Genomic DNA, 20,035 nt, shown 5'->3' with positions numbered 1-20,035 from the left:
TTGGGGTTCTTGAGGGTCTTGAGGTTCTTCTTTCGCTTGCAATCTGTGTTCGAGAAGGATCTTCTCTTCACCCAATGTTCTACTCTTTTCCGCGGGCGCACCCCTTGGCGGCCTTGCGCTCACACCAAGGTTGCTTTTTCCCACCTCATGTCGATTGGCCGGCCGCTAAGTGCACGGTCCGCCCTCAATGAGTGAAAAGAGACACAAAGGGAGGTTGGACAAGCCCTTCTTTCTTGGGATTCCTGTCACTCTTCAAAAACACGATTAGGAATCGACACGCCCAAGCGAACTTGGGTTCGTGCGACCGCAACAAGCAAAAAAAATTCTTGTGATTCTTGTGGTTCTTTCCTTGAGTGATACAGAACATTGCCAAAGCTCTGATCCCAATGTTAGGTGCAGCGGAATGAATGTTTGCGCTTTGCTCAAGATGAGTGCTCCAATAACTGTGCTCAAGGTTCCTTTTGTTCTTATGGAAGGGAGAGCCTTCCGTTCTTAATGAGAGAATGCTATGATCACAAACAAAGTGAATGGACACTGTGCGTGCAAGTGTATGAGATTGAGAGATAGAGAGAGAAGAGAATATGACACCAGAGACGTTGTAAAACCCTCCTCCGAAGGCCCCACTCTCGTCGGCGAGAGTGGTCTACTTATGATTGCACAAACTGGTACAAACGGTATGCATGAGACTGATGCAAGTCTAGTCTATGCCGACGATGACGACGAGGTCGACCTAAGGGCTAAAATCTGCAATCTTTCTACTGATGTCCAAAAATGCCGTGGGCTGAAATCTGCTACAATCCAAAAACGCTGATTTGGGGGGCTGTTTCTGTGGGTCTTTGTCGCTGAAAATCTGCAGGTTTAGGGTTGAAAACAGGGATTCTTAAGGGCTGAAAACTGAGGTCTTTTTGGGTTGAATCTGCTACTTCTTTATGGGCTGAATCTACAACTACTTCATTGCTGAAAATCGCTGCATTGCTGTGGGTGGTATTTGCTGAAAACTCTAGTCGTGGGCTCCCAAAAAACTCTAGGTATGCTGATGACAAAAACGCAAGGTGCTGTGGGATGCTGCGGGGAGATCTGATGCAAAAACGCTATCTGCTGGGACTTGCTGGCGAGGGTGTAGATGCTGGAAATGCCAGACTAAGATGCTTTGCAAAAACGCTAGTGGAAGGGGGATCTGCTCCTTGGAGGGAATCCACCGAGGCTTGGTCTTGCTGAGAAGTTGCCTACTGAGCTTGGCTCCTGTTGCCTCTTCTGCCATTTAGTGCTAACTTTGGTTTGCTTATATATTTTCCAAATTGCCCTACCTACTTTTTGTGGAAAGTCACTTAAATTAATAAGTGAAAAATGCCAAAAATAGGTAAAATAGACTAAATGCACCGGAAAATTCTCCATATGGAATCTGATGGATTATGATGGGAATGCTTATGATCATGCTGTGTGCAACCAGAGGTATGCATCTACACTAAGCGAATGGGCATGCATGGTCTACGAATAGACTCACAAAAGTGCCAGATCACTTCTAAATCTAGACTGACTGGACTTACTGAACCGTGATCATGATGTAGCTTGTCCACGGACAAATAGGGTTGGATGTGTCATGTGACAATGACCATCCACTGAAGTCTTGGGTTCTGGTGGTCTTGGGTTCTTAAGTTCACCAGAAACTTGGGTTCTTGTGGGTCTTGGGTTCTTGGGGTTCTTGAGTTCTTGAGGTTCTTGCGGGTCTTGAGGTTCTTGAGGATTTTCTTTCGCTTGCAATCTGTGTTTGAGAAGGATCTTCTCTTCACCCGAGTTCTGCTCTTTCTCGCGGGTGCACCTCTTGGCGGCCTTGCGCTCACACCAAGGTTGCTTTTTCCCACCTCACGTCGATTGGCCGGCCGCTAAGTGCGCGGTCTACTCTCAATGAGTGAAAAGAGGCACAAGGGGAGGCTGGACAAGCCCTTCTTTCTTGGGTTTCTTGTCACTCTTCAAAAACACGATTAGGAATCGACACGCCCAAGCGAACTTGGGTTCATGCGACCGCAAGTGGTTCTTTCCTTGAGTGATACAGAACACTGTCAAAGCTCTGATACCAATGTTAGGTGCAGCGGAATGAATGTTTGAACTTTGCTCAAGACGAGTGCTCCGAACTGTGCTCAAGGATTCCTTTTACTTACGGAAGGGAGAGCCTTCCTTTCCTTTAGTGAGAGAGTGCAATGATCACAAAGAAAGTGAATGGACACTGTGCGTGCAAGTGTATGAGACTGAGAGATAGAGAGAGAAGAGAATACGACACCAGAGACGTTGTAAAACCCTCCTCCAAAGGCCCCACTCTCTTTGGCGAGAGTGGTCTAGTATTGATTGTACAAATCTCTACAATGCTTGGACTTGCCGACGATGTCGACGACGATGAGGATGACGACGAGACGGGCTGAAATCTGAAAATGCTAAGGGCTGAAATTTGCAAATCTTTATTTGCTGAATTCTGACTCTATGTCGGTGACGATGTCGATGGCGACAATGCAACGACGACGCGCTGAAAATGCAGATGTTGAAATCTGCGTTTTTCGGGCAGAAACTGTAAACCTTGCGGAAACTGAAAGTGTGGCGAGGAACTGCTGCGGGAAGGTGAGATCTGCAAGGTTCTGCGCTATCTAAGGACTGAAAACTGAAAACGCTGATGATTCTTAAGGTTCCGTCGCGGAGAATCTGCAAAACGCTAGGGTTGGATGCAGATGTAAAAACGCTAGGGCTGAAAATCTGCAAATCTGTCGCCGGTTGTCTTGCCAATGCAAAACGCTAGGCTGATCTGATGTTTTGCTGTTGCTGGAATCTGCAAGTGCAAATCGTTGGCTGATCTGGTCCAAAAACGCTAGGTGGTTGCTGTGGAGCAAAAACGCTAGGCTTGGGGTTCTGTTGAGAAGTTTCCTGTTGAGCGAGTGCTCCTGCTGCCTCTTCTGCCCGTTAGTGCTAGTCTAGGTTTGCTTGTATACAAACTTACTCAATTTGCCCTACCTACTTTCCAACAAAAGTCACTTAAAAATAATAAGTGAAAGATGTCAAAAATAGGGAAAATAGGCTAAATGCACCGGAAAATTCCCCTGAAGGATTTTGATGGATTCTGATGGGAATGCTTATAATCATGCTGTGTGCAACCAGAGCATATGCATCTACACTAAGTGACTGGGCATGCACGGTCTACGAATAGACTCACAAAAGTGCCAGATCACTTCTAATCTAGACTGACTGGACTGACGGAACCCTTGTTATGCTGTAGCTTGTCCACGGACACACAGGGTTGGATGTGTCACGTGACATCCTCCCCCACCTACATAGGATACCACTATACACTTCAGTGAGAAGCTATCGAAGATATACAGATACCATGTGTACGTAGGGATTCAACAGCTAGATCCTGACGCCCCACTCTCGACACTTACCACTGAGCTCACTACCATTTTACACTCTGCTGCACTAAAGAGATTTGCCTCTACCACATTCCAACGATACACTACGATCGGGCCCCAGAACAGATGGTATAATGATGAGTGCAGATAGCTGTACCAGAGCCTCAGGGCAGAGCATGCCACTGGACAGATCTCAAAGAGACCGATGCATCGGCAGACGGGCACTCTTACTAGACGTAAGAGGAGAGCCTTTGAGGAGAGTGGTGGGACATGTACCATACACTTATGAGTAGAGAGGCGGCAGTCTCTCGGAGAGACATAAGACAGCGGGCTCCTCCTACACCTATAGAGGGCCCAGCTGTCTGGCATACTGTCCCCAGGAGGTGTATTTTTCCTGTTGCCTTCCGTAAATAAGTACTAGATATTTTTATTTATTTTATTTTTACTTGTTTTCCCCGGAACCCTTGAAAAGGTGCAAGTGGACATTGCATGGCCAGTGTGAAACGGCTGCAGCCAAATGGGTTTCTCACATCGAGGATCTGGGTCGGTCAAACAGGGACTGCCCGGGCTAGTTAGCACTGAATTCTGATGAGTATGGAAGCTCGTGTGCGCCAAACTGGAATTTGGGCCATTCGTCAAGTCACTGCAACTTTATAAGTTGAAAGGGTCTAGTAAATTAACCCACATTGTAGATGTTGGTCAAATGGTAGTCTTCAATGATGGTCAGGAGACCGATAGGGACGCCATGGAAGCATCTCCTAAAATTAAGGGAACTGCTATTTTTGACGGGAAAATGTGTTCGCATCATTAGCTCTAGAATGACAAGGGGAACATTTTATTGCTCTGCTGCCAAGTCAACTGACGCACCAGTTGAGATATTTTTAGCAGGGAAAGCCCAAACTCGGAAACTGGGCGACGTGTCAGCTTGTGAGCGATTCTGCCACTCTGGGAGGCAAAAACGAGCTGCATATCAACAAAGGGGGCGCCATTTTCAGCCTCAGGTGGATTGTAGCAGGTACAGAAGCTATGGAATGCTTACCTTGCCCGCTATGCACAGTATGTTGACGGGAGTGATGCCCCGCACGCTACATACTGCTCTCTTTCTCCCCTACGTACAGTATGTTATGCCCCACTAGTGGGCTTCTCATTTGACCTATGTACAGTTCTGGGGGTTTATGCGCGTTTGCCAAGGCAAGAGCCTTCTGAAGAGGAACCGGATTAGCTAATTGCTAATCCCCCACAGGTACGCACAGTTCCATCACGAAAGACTGCGAGTTTGGAGAGTTTTCTCGCGTGAAAACTCGTCCAATTCACAAGGGAACTGTCCCATTGCGTGCGGGAGCCCTTGGGACACGCGTAGGCGTGTTCGCTCCGCTAAAAACGATCCGAAACAGGGAATTACAGCCTGCTGTGTTTTTCTGCAGGTTTAGGGTTTCGCACCTAAACTGCAAGGGAACATCGGGGGAGCCTCGTGAGAGCCTTGGGATGCGTGTACAAGCTTTTGGGCTCTCGGCAGTGAAAAACAGAGAATTACAGCCCGCTGAATTTCTGTGACAGCTCACCAGAAAGCTTCCAGATATCGAGGGAATCCGTCCTAGACAGGTGTTTTTGACCTACAGGGGTTTTTGCGCTGTTATGCTGTCGAAATCCGGTCGAAAACCTGCGTTTTCATCCCTCGCCAGGTTTGGACAGCTTTGTGAAAGCTTGTGCTAAGTGGTCGGATCGTCTACCTTAATTTGAATAAAGAAATACCGAAAGGGGCGCCAGTCTGTGGGGCCTACATGGTGTTGGTCTCGTGTGCGCAGTGACATTCTAGTCGCTGGACGCAACTGTGTTCTCTTCCCTTCTCAGTGCTCTGTGTAAAGTTAACAGGTAATTGAAATAGTACCGCCCTCTACGTTGTACGGGCCGGTTATACATACATTTGCTAAGATACAAGACACTATACCACGTGCCGGACCAGTTTCCCATCACACATCCAGTAGAGCCTTGACCCATAGCCCCTACTCTCTTTACCACAGACATGGTGAGGCAAGGACTTCACGGTTTACGGCATTGACGTGCCGTGGACCACACCGAGCTTCAAGGTGAGCATTTCATATATGTCGCACGTACTTTGGCTGCAGTGATTGCACACATGTTTAACAGGGCACTAGTAGAGGGATTACCAGAGAGTTGGACTATGCATACCATCGTGCCTTTCCATAAGGCTGGAGACCGTATGGATCCGGCTAACTACAATACTATTATGATTGGTCAGATGATGGCCAAGATTTATGAAGTAGTCTTAGAGTCCGAGCTGAGCAGGTATGCAGAGATTGAGGGGATATGAGCACCTGGGCAGGCAGGTTTCAGACGCACCTTCTCTACCGTGGACCATATCTTTACTCTCAGGTGCTTGATAGATTAGTCACGGATTCAAGGGACACGCATTTACTGTTGCTTTGTGGATTTCCGCAAAGCTTTTGACACTGTTCCTAGAGAGCGGCTGCTACAACGACTCATCTCTCTCAGGATACCACCCGACATGATATGGGCAATGTATGCTTTGTATGAGAGAGTATCAGGCAGAGTCAGATGCCCAAGAGGATTATCAGATAGCATCACTAGCACCGTTGGGGTGAAGCAGCCTCAACCAGGGCTGCCCACTATCACCTACTCTTTTCGGCCTATACATAGATGAGATAGCAAATTATATATCCAAAAGGGTGGAGGAGCAGGTGTTGATATCTCAGGCACTCAGGTACATATTATGCTATATGCTGATGACATTGTTCTACTCACAGAGTCACAAGAGGATCTACAGATCCACATAAAGGGTCTTGGATTCTTTTGTACACAGAGAGGAGTGAGAGTGAACCTTGGTAAGACCAAGGTTCTGATCTTTCACACTTCAGGGACAGTCAGGAAGAGATCAATCTTCCCTTTTGCAGACAGTCAGATCGAGGTGGTAGATTCATATGTATACTCGGGCATCACTTTCACTGCCAGGACTGGCTGCTTTTCTATGACACAGGCGGCCAGAGATCGTACCACACGAGCATACGCAGCTCTAGCCATGCTTGAGAGGGGCTGTCATCAGACAAATTTTCAGGAGCCTTGCATGAAGTGCTGGTTGTTCGACACCTTGGTTACACCAGCTCTCTTAAACGCTGCCCTAGTGTAGATCCCAGGATTATCAGAGCAGACTTGGAGCAGACTTGAGAGGCCACAGATACTGATGCTTGCCCGGATCATCGGGAGTAAGCCATTAGTCGCACATGACATTGTGAGAGCAGAGTTTGGCGCTTCACCTATGGTAGTGGAATTCCTATTTCAGACAGTGGGATACCTTCACAGGTTGAGAGACATGAGAGCACACAGACTACCACGCCTTGCTCTAGAGGCTTCTCGAGAGATAGTACTTAGGAGACCAGAGATCACAGTACACCAGTGTGACTAGATGGCTCCAGACCTACGGATACTCTATGGACAGATTACCCCCGTCACAGTACGATCTAGATGCACCACAGCAGACCCTCTCGCATGGCGGACGGAACACAGTCTTCAGGTACGAGCTCATACAGAGGCATGTAGAGCAGACGTGGATCACACCTTCACGGCCATCGACCACGAAGATGGCATATTATAGAGACCACTTCCTCATGCTCACAGAGGACAGGTTCATACAGAGGCCCCGATACATAGATACACACTTACCACATGCCACGAGGGTGGCCATTGGGCAGCTCAGAGTGTCATCACATCAGCTAGAGATAGAGAGTAGCAGAGCAGCAGACATCCCACGCAAGGCCAAGCTATGCAGATTATGCAGACAGGAGGTAGGGTGTGAGAGCCACTTTTTATGCAGATGCCACCATTATACAGAGATCAGGTCACGATATCCCACCAGAGGTATCATTGCAGTCAGTGATGACATCACTGGATCAGAGATTGATGGGGAGACTCTTGATGGAGATGCATCAACACAGAGAGCGAGCTCTCCAGACTGGGGGTAGTAGTGCCGAGGGTAGACACATAGCTCACGGACTTCTTCCAGGCTACAACACACACACAGATACAACCATCCTCACATCAGGGGATGACTCTAGCACGAGCTGAGGAGGCAAGAGCTCGACGGAGATCGAGACTACCAGGGTAGCACTCGAGCATCTCAGAGACAGGAGAGAGGTCCAGGCCACCAGGCATCGATATGCAGCTCACATCCAGAGCAAAGCCGCAAACGATAGACCTGGCAGGCATCGCCAGACTTCTCACATTAGGCTCTCGGATGTACCAGATTTTACACCCTACCATTACTACTGGATGGAGCTGACTAGGATATCTGAGCATGCGTGTTTCACCCCACAACATATAGTTCATGCATTGAGCCCACATAGAGATAGAGAGCTCCAGTCACACATCCTCCTCTCACTCCCATCACATAGTTGTATATCTCACTATGTACTCCGGAGGTTTGGTTATTACCCGGTCACACTCCATTATGTACACCGGATGCTTTGTTATTACCCGGTCACATTTCACACTTCCATATGTACACCGGATTTATTACCCGGTCACCTTGCACTTAAAGGATATCCAGAGGATACACACACTTTGTCTCCGGATTTGTCTCATAGGCCTTTTCTCTTTGGCCTCTTGAAGACGTAAATAAAATCTTTCTTTCTTTCTTTCTTTCTACACGCTTCCACACATGCATACTCTCACTGTCAAGGAGGTGCTCATGGAGCTATCTAGTACTATGAGGTTCAATGTTTTGGATAGTGAAAAAGCAACGAAAGAGGAAATTAGCACTGGATTAAATCAGCCAACTCTGACTCTAGAGAGAGAAATAGTAACAACAAAGCGCAACAAATTGTTGCATCCTGTTATCCTGGCCTGACGACATGGCTAATTCTGTCTACCCGGCGAAATGAGCTGAGAGATCAAGGGTGAGAGAGTGATCAGTCATTGGAGGCTCTCCTTTACGCAAAGAGCTCTCACATTTTTGATTGCTGAGAGGTCAAGGGTGAGAAAGTGATTAGTACCTTGGGAGCTGCCACATTCTCCCCCCGTTGATTAGTTGCTCCTACCTATCTATTGGCGCATTTTCACTCACTATCCCTCTAGCAGCCATAAGCACTCTTGATGTCTTCTCATGTTCATTGCTATAACTTTCTATATTATGGGCCTTATTCTATTATTTGAGCATGTTTGTGTAATGCTCTTGTGTGCATATGTGCACGTCTGTTTGTGTAGGCACTTATGCATTTGTTCATGTGCATGTGTGTTCGTATAGGCACTTGCACATTTTCTTGTGGTGGTCTTTTTACGTGTTGTATTCCTTCTAAGCTCTTCATCAAATCTAATGTCCACTAAAATTCCATTTACAGGGAACAAGCAACACTTTTGTTTTCTCAAATCTCCCTGAACAATTGCAGCTATATACAGCGACAGGTGAGAAGAATTTTTGTTAATGGAAAGATTTGAGGCTCGGTAAATTTTTATTTTTTCCAGAAAGCAATGCTAATCTTTCCTATTTCCACTTTCGTTGCTGATTATACAATGTTTACAAAAGGTTGTAGAGCAGGACCATTATTGAATTCTTTATGTACATGCGATGGCATGTGTGAGCAACTTTACTCAACTCTCTCTCTCTCTCTTTCTCTCTCTCTAGCACAAGGGAACTCCAGCGATCAGTCCAAGAGCAGCAACCCGCCAGCGTTTTCAGCCAGAACTCCATCGTTCAGTATTCAGCCCTTCAGCAGGACTTCATCGTAGTACATCTCTAGCACCTCATCCTATTCAGCCATTCAGCATTCAGCCCTCATTACTTTCAGTACTCAGCCTTGCATCAGATCCTCACATTCAGCCCATTCAGCACACAGCCTATAGTACTTCAGCAGTTCAACAACTTCAGCCCGTCAGCATCGCCATTATCAGTATTCAGCCGTACCGTCAGTACCTGCAGTTCCACAGCACCATTAGCATTCTAGAGCATTCGCATTCATTGTGTTCAGCCCAGTAGATCATCTTCAGCATTGTATCAGAAATTGCAGGAAATGCACGCCATGTATGCTTAGTGTGGGAGAACATGTATGCATAATGTGGAAGCACTTGTGCGTGTAGGTCAATTTTTTCTCGTTTTTGGCAACGACTAAACATGAGGAAGCAGAATGATAAGTCCGACTCCTTAGAAGATGCAGTTCAGAAGTGCAAAGAAAAAATGGCCGAAACCATTATCAAGATCAACCGCCACCTATTGGGGACAATAAAAATCCTCGAAGACCGCGTTTTGGCCCAAGAAAGCAAGATCACGGCAATGGGAGATCGAGTGACGGCCCAAGACGAAGAGATTGTGTCACTCATGAAGGAGCTCGCTGAGGCACGGTCACGAAACATGCTTGAAGAGAGAGAATTGTAACCCTTTGTAATAGAAGAACTCAACACAATCAAAGAGTAAGTACGAGCCATCAAAGAGGGGGAAGAGTAGCATAAAGAAATGACGACTTCTTGGGTGGACGTTATTACAAAGACCCAACAGAAAGTAGATGAGACAAAGAAATGGATTGAGGTTGCCAAGAAAGGGAAAAGCAAGGAAACAACATCCACACCCACCATCATCAACCTGACACTAGAAGAGGAGCAAAGAAGACGTGCACGCTCTCTACATGTGAGAATTTGCGGCCTTAAAGACAAAGATAATGTAGACGAAGAGGTAAAATAACTCATGGCTTTGATGGGGGTTCATGAGCGGATGCACTCAAGAGCTTGGAGAGTGGGCAACAAGAAAAATGGGAGCAAAGGGGAAACCTCGAAAGAAAGGACACTCATCCTTCGTTTTTCCTCCATGGAAGCGAAGGACTTTTTGAAGAAGAGACCAACTCTTAAGAAGATGGACATCTTTCTCGGGGATGACCTTACCCTCTCACAAGTCGCCCATATGCAGAAGATAATGCCAGACATTAGAGCGGCAAGGGAAAAAGGTAAGATTGCTTTTTACCGAGTTTTAAGAGTGGTGATATTGGAGCCATGCTCCACATGACGATGTGAGGCTGGGACCTCACTCAAAGTTGCTACCTGGAATTGCAATGGATCTATGCGTCTTGATGTGGGTGCTTTTGAGGAGAGTTTTACCGGGAGAGACATCATCTTCTACTTTGAGACACATCAGGTCCCTGGGCAATCTATACCTCACATTAGTGGATACAGATGAAAGACAGTCTGTAGACAGGAGACACGATCAAAGCACAGAGGACGAGGCTCAGGAGGAGTGGTGGTGTTATTCAGGGAGGAGTTGTCACCAGGAGGTGTATTTTTCCTGTTGCCTTCCGTAAATAAGTATTAGATATATTTATTTTATTTTTACTTGTTTGTCCCAAAACCCTTGAAAAGGTGCAAGTGGACATTGCATGGCCAGTGTGAAATGACTGCAGCCAAATGGGTTTCTCACATCGGGGATCTAGGTCGGTCAGACAGGGACTGCTCGGACAGGGACTGCCCGGGCCAGTTAGCACTGAATTCTGATGAGTATGGAAGCTCGTGTGCGCCAAACTGAAATTTGGGCCACTTGTCAAGTCACTGCAACTTTATAAGTTGTAAGGGTCCAGTAAATTAACCCACATTGTAGATGTTGGTCAAATGGTAGTCTTCAATGATGGTCAGGAGACCGATAGGGACGCCATGGAAGCATCTCCTAAAATTTAGGGAACTGCTATTTTTGACTAGAAAATGTGTTCGCATCATTAGCTCTGGAATGACAAGGGGAACATTTTATTGCTCTGCTGCCAAGTCAACTGACGCACCAGTTGAGATATTTTTAGCAGGGAAAGCCCAAACTCGGAAACTAGGCGACGTGTCAGCTTGTGAGCGATTCTGCCACTCTGGGAGGCAAAAACGAGCTGCATATCAACAAAGGGGGCGCCATTTTCAGCCTCAGGTGGATTGTAGCAGGTACAGAAGCTATGGAATGCTTACCTTGCCCTCTATGCACAGTATGGTGACGGGAGTGATGCCCCGCACGCTACATACTGCTCTCTTTCTCCCCTACGTACAGTATGTTATGCCCCACTAGTGGGCTTCTCATTTGACCTATGTACAGTTCTGGGGGTTTATGCGCGTTTGCCAAGGCAAGAGCCTTCTGAAGAGGAACCGGATTAGCTAATTGCTAATCCCCCACAGGTACGCACAGTTCCATCACGAAAGATTGCGAGTTTGGAGAGTTTTCTCGCGTGAAAACTCGTCCAATTCACAGGGATCTGTCCCATTGCGTGCTGGAGCCCCTGGGACACGCGTAGGCGTGTTCGCTCCGCTAAAAACGATCCGAAACAGGGAATTACAGCCTGTTGTGTTTTCTTGCAGGTTTAGGGTTTCGCACCTAAACTGCAAGGGAACATCGGGGGAGCCTCGTGAGAGCCTTGGGATGTGTGTACAGGCTTTTGGGCTCTCGGCAGTGAAAAACAGAGAATTACAGCCCGCTGAATTTCTGTGACAGCTCACCAGAAAGCTTCCAGATATCGAGGGAATCCGTCCTAGACAGGTGTTTTTGACCTATAGGGGTTTTTGCGCCGTTATATTGTCGAAATCCGGTCGAAAACCTGCGTTTTCATCCCTCGCTAGGTTTGGACAGCTTTGTGAAAGCTTGTGCTAAGTGGTCGAATTGTTTACCTTAATTTGAATAAAGAAATACCGAAAGGGGCGCCAGTCTTTGGGGCCTACAGGGTGTCGGTCTCGTGTGCGCAGTGACATTCTAGTCGCTGGACGCAACTGTGTTCTCTTCCCTTCTCAGTGCTCTGTGTAAAGTTAACAGGTAATTGAAATAGTACCGCCCTTTATGTTGTACGGGCCGGTGATAGGAGTTGTAGCCATTGATACATATAGCTTGTAGGGATGAGCAAGCTAGGTACATGTGGGTGAGATTGAGAGCAGCGACTGATAGATATCTTTACATTGCTATTTGCTACTGTCCCTCGAGTACGTCAGTATATGCACCACCCAGAGGACAGTCCCCCTTCTCTATTTTGGATGATGACATATGGGAATTCTCTAGAGATGGTGACATTATCATTCTAAGGCACTTCAATGCTAGGACTGCCCATCATCAGACGGTATTTTATGATACTTCAGAGGAGATGCTGAGAGAGCTGGATGTTGCAGAGACGGACCTATCCAAACTATCACAAGATGGGGAACATATTGAGTATGGATGGCACTTGATAGACATGGGGACTGCACATGGATTGGCCATCTTGAATGGCCTACAAAGATTTCCCGCTGCGAGAGGCTTCACATGCTTTCTACACAGACTTGGAGGCAGCACAGTGGATTATGTTATGGCAGAGCCGAGCCTCATCCCTAGTATCCAAGATCTCATAGTTGGGTCCAGACTTGTTGGGGTGGCAGTGGATCATGCTATTGTGTCGCTGACCATCTCTTTCCAGTTCAGTGTAGCACACAGTTCACGAGTGGCAGCCCCTACTTGCTACACCGTCACGCGGGAGACGGATTCTGTATACATAGACGAGATCTACAATGCCTATCCACTGAGGAGCCAGGGAGACCTTTGGATGAGCTTACTACTATATAGACAGAGACATTACATGATGCAACAGTAGAGGCATACCCACACACCCAACCTGAGCAGAGACGCCGTTTTGGGAGCATGCCTCAGAACAACTGGTATGATGATGAATGCCATCAGACTAAAGCTAGAGTTCGGAAGGAAGTGCTTTTGGGGGACATCACTCATAGACAGTCGCAAATTGACTTCCGACTCCTGGTGCGGTGGAAGAAGAGGGCATTTTTGGCTCGACTAGAGCAGGATTTATACCAGCTATTCTTGAGTCAAGACTCGCGTGAGGCATGGCGGCTCTTTCATGAGCTGTCCCCCCCCCGCCATTACCTCTACAGAGACTTGGGGTCAGTACGTATCATCTTTGTACACAGTTTTTGGACAATAGCCCCTTCGCGACCCCCCCGATCCATGCCCACACACATGTGCTTTTTTCACCGTTGAGATGGTGAAGAAGGCCATTGACATGATGAGGACTGGGAGAGCATATGATCATGATGTCTTAGTGGTTGAGCATTTCATGCATGCCAACAGACAAGCCACTTTCATGGGCAAACCTATGCAAAGCATCCAAGTGACGTTGCATCCCCTTCAGAGAGTCGGAGATCAACACAATATCATCAGCATATAACAATATGCCCCTGCCAGCGGTGCACCTCTATCCCCAATGCCCATCTCTCTCAATGTAGTTAGAAACCTCATCCACATACATAGCCTTGCTTCACTCCAATGGTGGAGTGAACTGGTGTAGATAGACCCTCTGAAGTGCGTACATGCCCTACTACTGATCTATACAATGCCATGATTCCCCAAATGAGCTCTGTGGGTACTCCCATCTCCTGTAATCTGCGCATCAATCTAGCTCTGGGTACTGTGTCAAATGCTTTGTGGAAGTTCACAAAGCTACAATAAATCCGTCTCCCACGTGATCTGCCCTCCTCGATGATGGCCTTGAGTGTCAAGATATGGTCAAGAGTAGAAAAACCTCTCTTGAAACCTGCCTGCCCAGGTGCACGCATTCCCTCTCTCTTTGCCCATCTACTCAGTTGCTGCTCAAGAATGGATGGGTACAACCGTGCCAATGTGTGTCCAATCATGATAGTGCGATAATTCCCAGGCTCCATAGGGTCTCCTGATTTGAAGATAGGTACAATCGTAGATAGGCTCCAAGTATCAGGTAAGCGCTCACACATGGCACGGTTAAACATGACTGTTAGAAGCTCTGCTAGTAGATCCGTGTTCTATAAACTCTTGCTGGCCGACATGGATGCTCGGGATGCTCTGCTTGAAATGTCTTCTCTTTTTTCCAATACACAGATGACTCATGTACTGCACTGGGCTCTCATTAAGGACTATCAGAGTCTCATTCGTCACAAGTGTCTTGTCTGGGTTGAGATGGTCGACTTTCCTCGCATTGCACGTCACTTTTTTCCTTTGTTGGTTGCTCAGTTGGGCAACGTCATTTTCCCTCCCAAGTTGGAGGCAAACACAAACCGTTTTTGTATTTCGATCGATTGTGGGGATACAATGGTTGGAAATCGTCCATTTAAGCTTAAATGGGACCAGTTTGCAAATTCTTGCTTCCGCTATGGCAAATTTGGTCATATGCAGTCCGAATGTCCGGAACGAAATTTGCAACCACCTCCTTCAGCAGTCCCTACTCCTCAACCTCGCTCACCTCCGAAATCTTCTACTGAGGTTCAAACGAAAGGTGCTTCAACCTCCTCCCTGACAGCTGGTGCGAATAAAGGCAAAGGGAAACAATTACAATTGTCTGCCCTTTCTGCTTCTTCAAATATGAAAGACAAAGGAAAAGAACAGGTTTCGACCTCTCAAACTTGGATAGTGCCCAAGAAACCCGCTAAAGCTGCTACAGCCCATATTCTGGCATCTTCTCGTAATTATGTGTCCCCTTTGAAGAATGTTGCTCAGAAAAACTCCCTTGTAATGACAACACTTCTTTGGATGAAGCTTGGGACAAGGTGGTTCGCTCTTACAAGGAAGTTGTTACAGGAGAAGCCTCTTCATAGCAAGGTGTCTTTATTTTCAATTGTCCGGGTCCAGGTCTTGACCCACCTACTCAGGTACCTACAGCTTGGGGAGGATGTATCGATGGACACTGGTACTTGAGTTTTCTCCCCTTTTTTCCATTTCCTCGCCCATTGTATATACCATATAGAATGCATAGTTCTTTGAATTGCATCTCCTATAATGTGCGTGGATTATGCAATCACGACAAGTGGCTGCTTACCTGGCACTATGTATATACATGTAAAGCGGACATTGTGGTTCTTCAAGAGCATAACCAACATCAATTTGTAGGACAGACTTCTTACTTTGCGGGCTAGTGGGTAGCTTATGCAGGATTAGCTGGCTATTCTGGAGTGCTTATACTTGTTCGACATAAACTCTTCCCGACCTTGGTTTTCAATGACCCGGCTGGGAGATGGATGGTCATCCAATGTATTGTTAATGGGAAAGTTTTCGAATTTGGAGGATTATATGCATACACAGCTTCTGCAATGTGGAGTGCTATCTCCGCTTATTGTTGGCGCTCCAATGCCTTTCTCTGTGGGGATTTTAATAATGCACCAAACCTTGCGGATAATACTACTGGCCATTCTCACATGCTTCATATGGAACGGCAATCATGGGACCAATTTATGTCGACATGTAATGGGCTTGATTTGTGGCCCTTTTTGCATGCGACTAATCCAAGATTCACTTTTATCATAATGCTCAATCTATGTATCGCGCTCGGCTGGATCGCTGGTATCTTTTTCACATGCAACAGTATGATGACTTTGTATACGAGATGAGGATTGATTATGCTATGTGTCTCTCGGATCACTTTCCTGTATGCTTGAAACTTTGTTTTGACTCTTTTGATGTCAGTGACAAGAAGAGACTTTTGCATGTCAATAATGCTTATCTCAAGCAGGAGCCTTTTCGCGCTATGATTGTGGATATCATCCCGCCTTTGATCTCCCAGATGTATGTTGATATGGACATAGCCTGGTTCCGCTTTGTTATGCGTGTTCAATGTGTTATCTTGGATTATGGCAGGGATTATTTGTCATAATTAAGGGAACAAGTTAATGAGGCAAAGGATGCTTGTAGCAAATTAATGCACTTGGCTAATCATTCTTGTCTTACTATCACTCAAAAGACTGAGTTGCTTTCTGCTCGCGTTATGTTACGGCACAATGATGACAAGAAATTGGCCAAATGGGAGACTCGAGCTCGTCAACAAGCTTTTACAGGTAAAGGTTGTGCTTCTAACAATTCTTCCAGCATTTGCATGACTCTAGGCAGTCTCAAGCTATACGGAGAGTTAAATTATGTCAGGGGAGTGGACCTCCACTTTCCGAGAGCTAGCTTTAGCCCTACAGTCTCATTATGGCAAGATTTTTGAGGCTCCTTCTTCTCCAACGAGAGAAGCTCGCCAAGCGCGTCACATGTTTCTATCGCATGTTACTCCCATTCTTTCGATGCGGCACGCTCAAGACTTGGAAGCTGTTTTCATTGAGTCGGAATTGTATGACAGCTTGCTTGATTTGGGTCGATGGAGAGCTCGTGGTTGGGATGGTCTCTCTGTGGAGTTTTTCTTGTCTTTCTGGGATTATTTGAAGTTGCCTGTGTTGTTCATGATGAATACAACTTTGGAAGAGAAGGAATTGCCCTCCTCTTGGAAAGAAGGTTTGCTCAAGCTGATACCTAAGCATGCATTGTGTGAAGAATTCTCTCATTGGCGGCCTATTACACTCATGCCTGTGTATATAACTTAATGGCAAAAATGCTTGTTAACCGACTCAAGTGCTTTCTGCATGAAGGCTTGCATCAATCTCAATATGGCTTCATTCCATGATGTCAAATTACTGATAACCTCGCGAATGTCATCATTAGAATGGAATATGCAAAATATACTCAACAAGATGTCTTGGTCATGCAGGTTGACATTGAAAAGGCATTTGATACTGTTCTTTACTATTATACTGCGGATACCATGCAACACTTGGGCTTTGGGCCTAGGCTATCCCGTGTCGTGCTTTTCTTGTATGCACACAACACTTCTGCAGGCTTGCTGGATGGATCTCTCACAGAATCTTGGTCTTTGGGACGGTTGGTAAGGCAGGGCTGCCCTCTGAGTGCTTTGCTTTATGCGATCGCTACTCACCTCTTGTTTATGTATATGGATTCCTTGACTTCCATTGGTAGGCTACATGACCTGACTTTGCCTTCTGGACGACAATTTTCTGGTCAGGCTTATGCGGATGACTCTTTGTTCATGCCTTGCAATAACTATGATGATGTACAACAAATTATGCATACTCTTCTTGGATTGGCAGCAGGTCTCAAAGTTAACTTCTGTAAATCCAAGCTATTGCCTCTGAAAGAATGGATTGCATTAAGATATTGTGGCTTGGGAAGATTGTTCCTCTCCATGTTCTGGTTTGCCATTTGGGTTATCCGTTGGGTTGGAGTGTATCGGCTAAGTGGAAACTGGATTGGGTGCTCCAACGTCTGCATTCCAAGTTGAATTATTGGAAACTGTCCACATGGCCACTTCATGTGCGTCTCATGATTGTCCAATGCATCCTTTTGGCTTATGTGCAATTTTACTTGCCTTTGTTATCCTGGCCTCGGCTTGCAATCCCTCATGTCCAATTATTTAGAGCATTTTTTGCGGACCTCCTTTAGCAAGAAGGGTATTCGGCTTCTATCTATGGACAAGCTGTGCTCTCCCAAGCGGCTTGGAGGGTTAAATATTTTGGACTTGAGATGTCATCTTATGGGTTGGAAAGGTATGCTGTTGCCAGTTTTAGTGGAGCAGCAGCAACAACCCTTGGCTCTCATGGTCACACATTTGTGTACGCACATTGTCACCCCATCTTTTGGTCATTGGAAACCAACTTATTGGGATGTTGTTTTTGGGAAGCTTGAAGGACACATTCTTGGATGCCCCTTTACTTCTTCTCTAATTGCTGATTGGAAGGTTGTCACTTCGCCTTTGGCTTGGAATGGTTGACAATCCTCTGTGGGTAACTCTCTTCGCTTGGAGAGTCTGCATTGGAGCATGGCCTTTGCTTCGAATTTGGTTCAACGGTCTCCTTGCCAAGCGTATTTTCTTTCCCAAATAGAATCTGTCAGGTGCATTAGGTGGTTGATGACTCGGGTTATGTTCTTTCGTTCGCTGATGCAGTGTCCCGCTTGCGGTTGGGTCTTCACTATTCTCCTCTCTCGCGGGAGATTCGAAGGATGCTTGCTGCTCACTCACCCATTCCTTGTTTGGATGTGGACTCTCGCTTCTATGATTGGAATCTGGCTACTACTAGATTGGACTGCATCTCAGTTGGCAGTGTCTATGCCATCCTTCAGTTTGATGTATGGATTGTTCATTAGAGTAATCAGCTGGGGTGGTCGCTTTCCGAGTCATCCTTGTGGTGGCAACACACATTGTCTTGCATTTGGCAGAGTCATCTGCCTATGAAGGAACGTGTTTTCTTGTGGCACTGCTTGGTGGGAGCTCTACCTGTTGGCAGTGTGTTACATGCTCGGCATATTGCGCCTTCCCGTTGCCCCAAATGCCTTGAAGTTGAGGAGACCGTGCCACACTTATTGTGGCGTTGTCGTTACTCCAGAGCCTTCATTCGGCATGTATCGAGACTTCTCTTTGGCTGTGTTTTCCTTCCGGATCTTTTCACAGATGCTTTTGGCTTTTTGGGGTGCTACAGTCACCGCAATCTCAGTTTGCGATGTTCTTTACCTGGGTCAGATTTTGGACTCTGTGGGCCATCTGGCACCATAGGAACTCCTTAATGTTCCAAGGCACTTATGTTGACCCCTTTCCCTATTTCAAACTATCTCTTGGTCAAGTGTTGCATTTTGCCTATGATGCTGGAGACATCACTCTTGATACCTACAGGATTTACTTTGACTGTTTCTAGCCTTCGGATCCTCATAGTGCTCCACTTTTTGTATCCCATTCTTTTCGTGGGTTTCCTCGCTTTGAGGTTTCCCACTTATAAATTAATCAAAGCAGATTTTCAAAAAAAAAAAAAAGTGTGTGCGCGCGTGCGTGTACAAGAGCAGGCTTGGACAGATCTTGTTGCTTGCACACGGATGTTGGATTTGTGGAGCCTTTTGCATCCGAATGTTTGTGGGTATACTTTTCAGCATAACGCTCACTCGTTCATCGTGCACGGCTAGATCTGTGGTATGTCCTGAATATGCAACAATATGATGAGTATCTATGTGAGATGAGCATTGATCACACCTTGTTACTGTCTGATCATGCCCCGGTTTTGATGGCCTTGCACTTTGGGCGAAGGCATGATGATCAGTGTCTCTCTAGGAAACGTTTGCTACACATCAATAATGCCTATCTTTGCATGAGGTATTTCATGGCATGATTCTTGATGTCATTCCCCCGTTGGTCGCCCAAACGCATTTGGATCTTGATATTGCTTGGTATCGTTTCGTCATGCGTGTGAAAAGTGTGATTCAGGATTATGGCAAGCACTATATGCTTCAGTTATGTGGGAGTGTTGACGATGCAAAAAATGTTCATTGAGAACTCCAAATTTTGGTTGATACGTGTCTGTTGATTGACTGTGAGTTGACAGCGCTTTGTCATGCTCGAGTATGTCTGCAACATAATGACAAATGCAAACTAGATAAATGGCAGAACCGTGCTCGACATCGAGCCTTTGTAGATAAGGGATGTGCTTCGAAACAGTTTTTTAAGTATTCAAGGGCCTCTCAAGCCATTAAGAGGGTGATGTTCCCATCGGGCTCCTAGACAGCTTCGAAAAGTGAGCTTGTTGATGCCATGACGTAGCATTTGCTGTTCCGCCTCTAGTTTCTATGAAACTCGTCGTGCCCGTCGACTTCTGTTATTTAAAGTGACTGCAATTCTCTCGCCTCGTGATGCGCAAGCGATGGAGGTGGATTTTACTGAAAATGAACTGTACTCAGCATTGATTACTCTTGGCAGATGGCGTTTTCCTGGTTTGGACTGACTCATTGTGGAATTTTTCATCTCCTTTTGGGAGCCCTTGAAAGAGCTTTTTCTCTTTATTATGAATGTTGCGTG

General features: G+C 46.3%; 1 protein-coding gene across 2 annotated transcripts in view; it reads left to right on the top strand.

Annotated features, from left to right (window-relative positions):
• LOC147466111 (uncharacterized) overlaps positions 1-20,035 on the top strand; it is an 89,832-nt gene that overhangs the window by 11,404 nt on the left and 58,393 nt on the right. For both annotated transcript variants that reach the window (XM_086523958.1, XM_086523965.1), the window contains exon 5: positions 8,762-8,825. In XM_086523958.1, coding sequence (XP_086380084.1) covers positions 8,762-8,825 — 64 coding nt within the window. The remainder of the gene's footprint in view (positions 1-8,761; positions 8,826-20,035) is intronic.

The sequence above is a fragment of the Adiantum capillus-veneris genome, chromosome 1 (genome assembly GCF_014529385.1).
Source record: "Adiantum capillus-veneris isolate H3 chromosome 1, ASM1452938v2, whole genome shotgun sequence".
Classification (NCBI taxonomy): Eukaryota; Viridiplantae; Streptophyta; class Polypodiopsida; order Polypodiales; family Pteridaceae; genus Adiantum; species Adiantum capillus-veneris.
The sequence above is the reverse complement of the archived record's forward strand: the minus strand, read 5'-3'. Positions and strand labels throughout refer to the sequence as shown.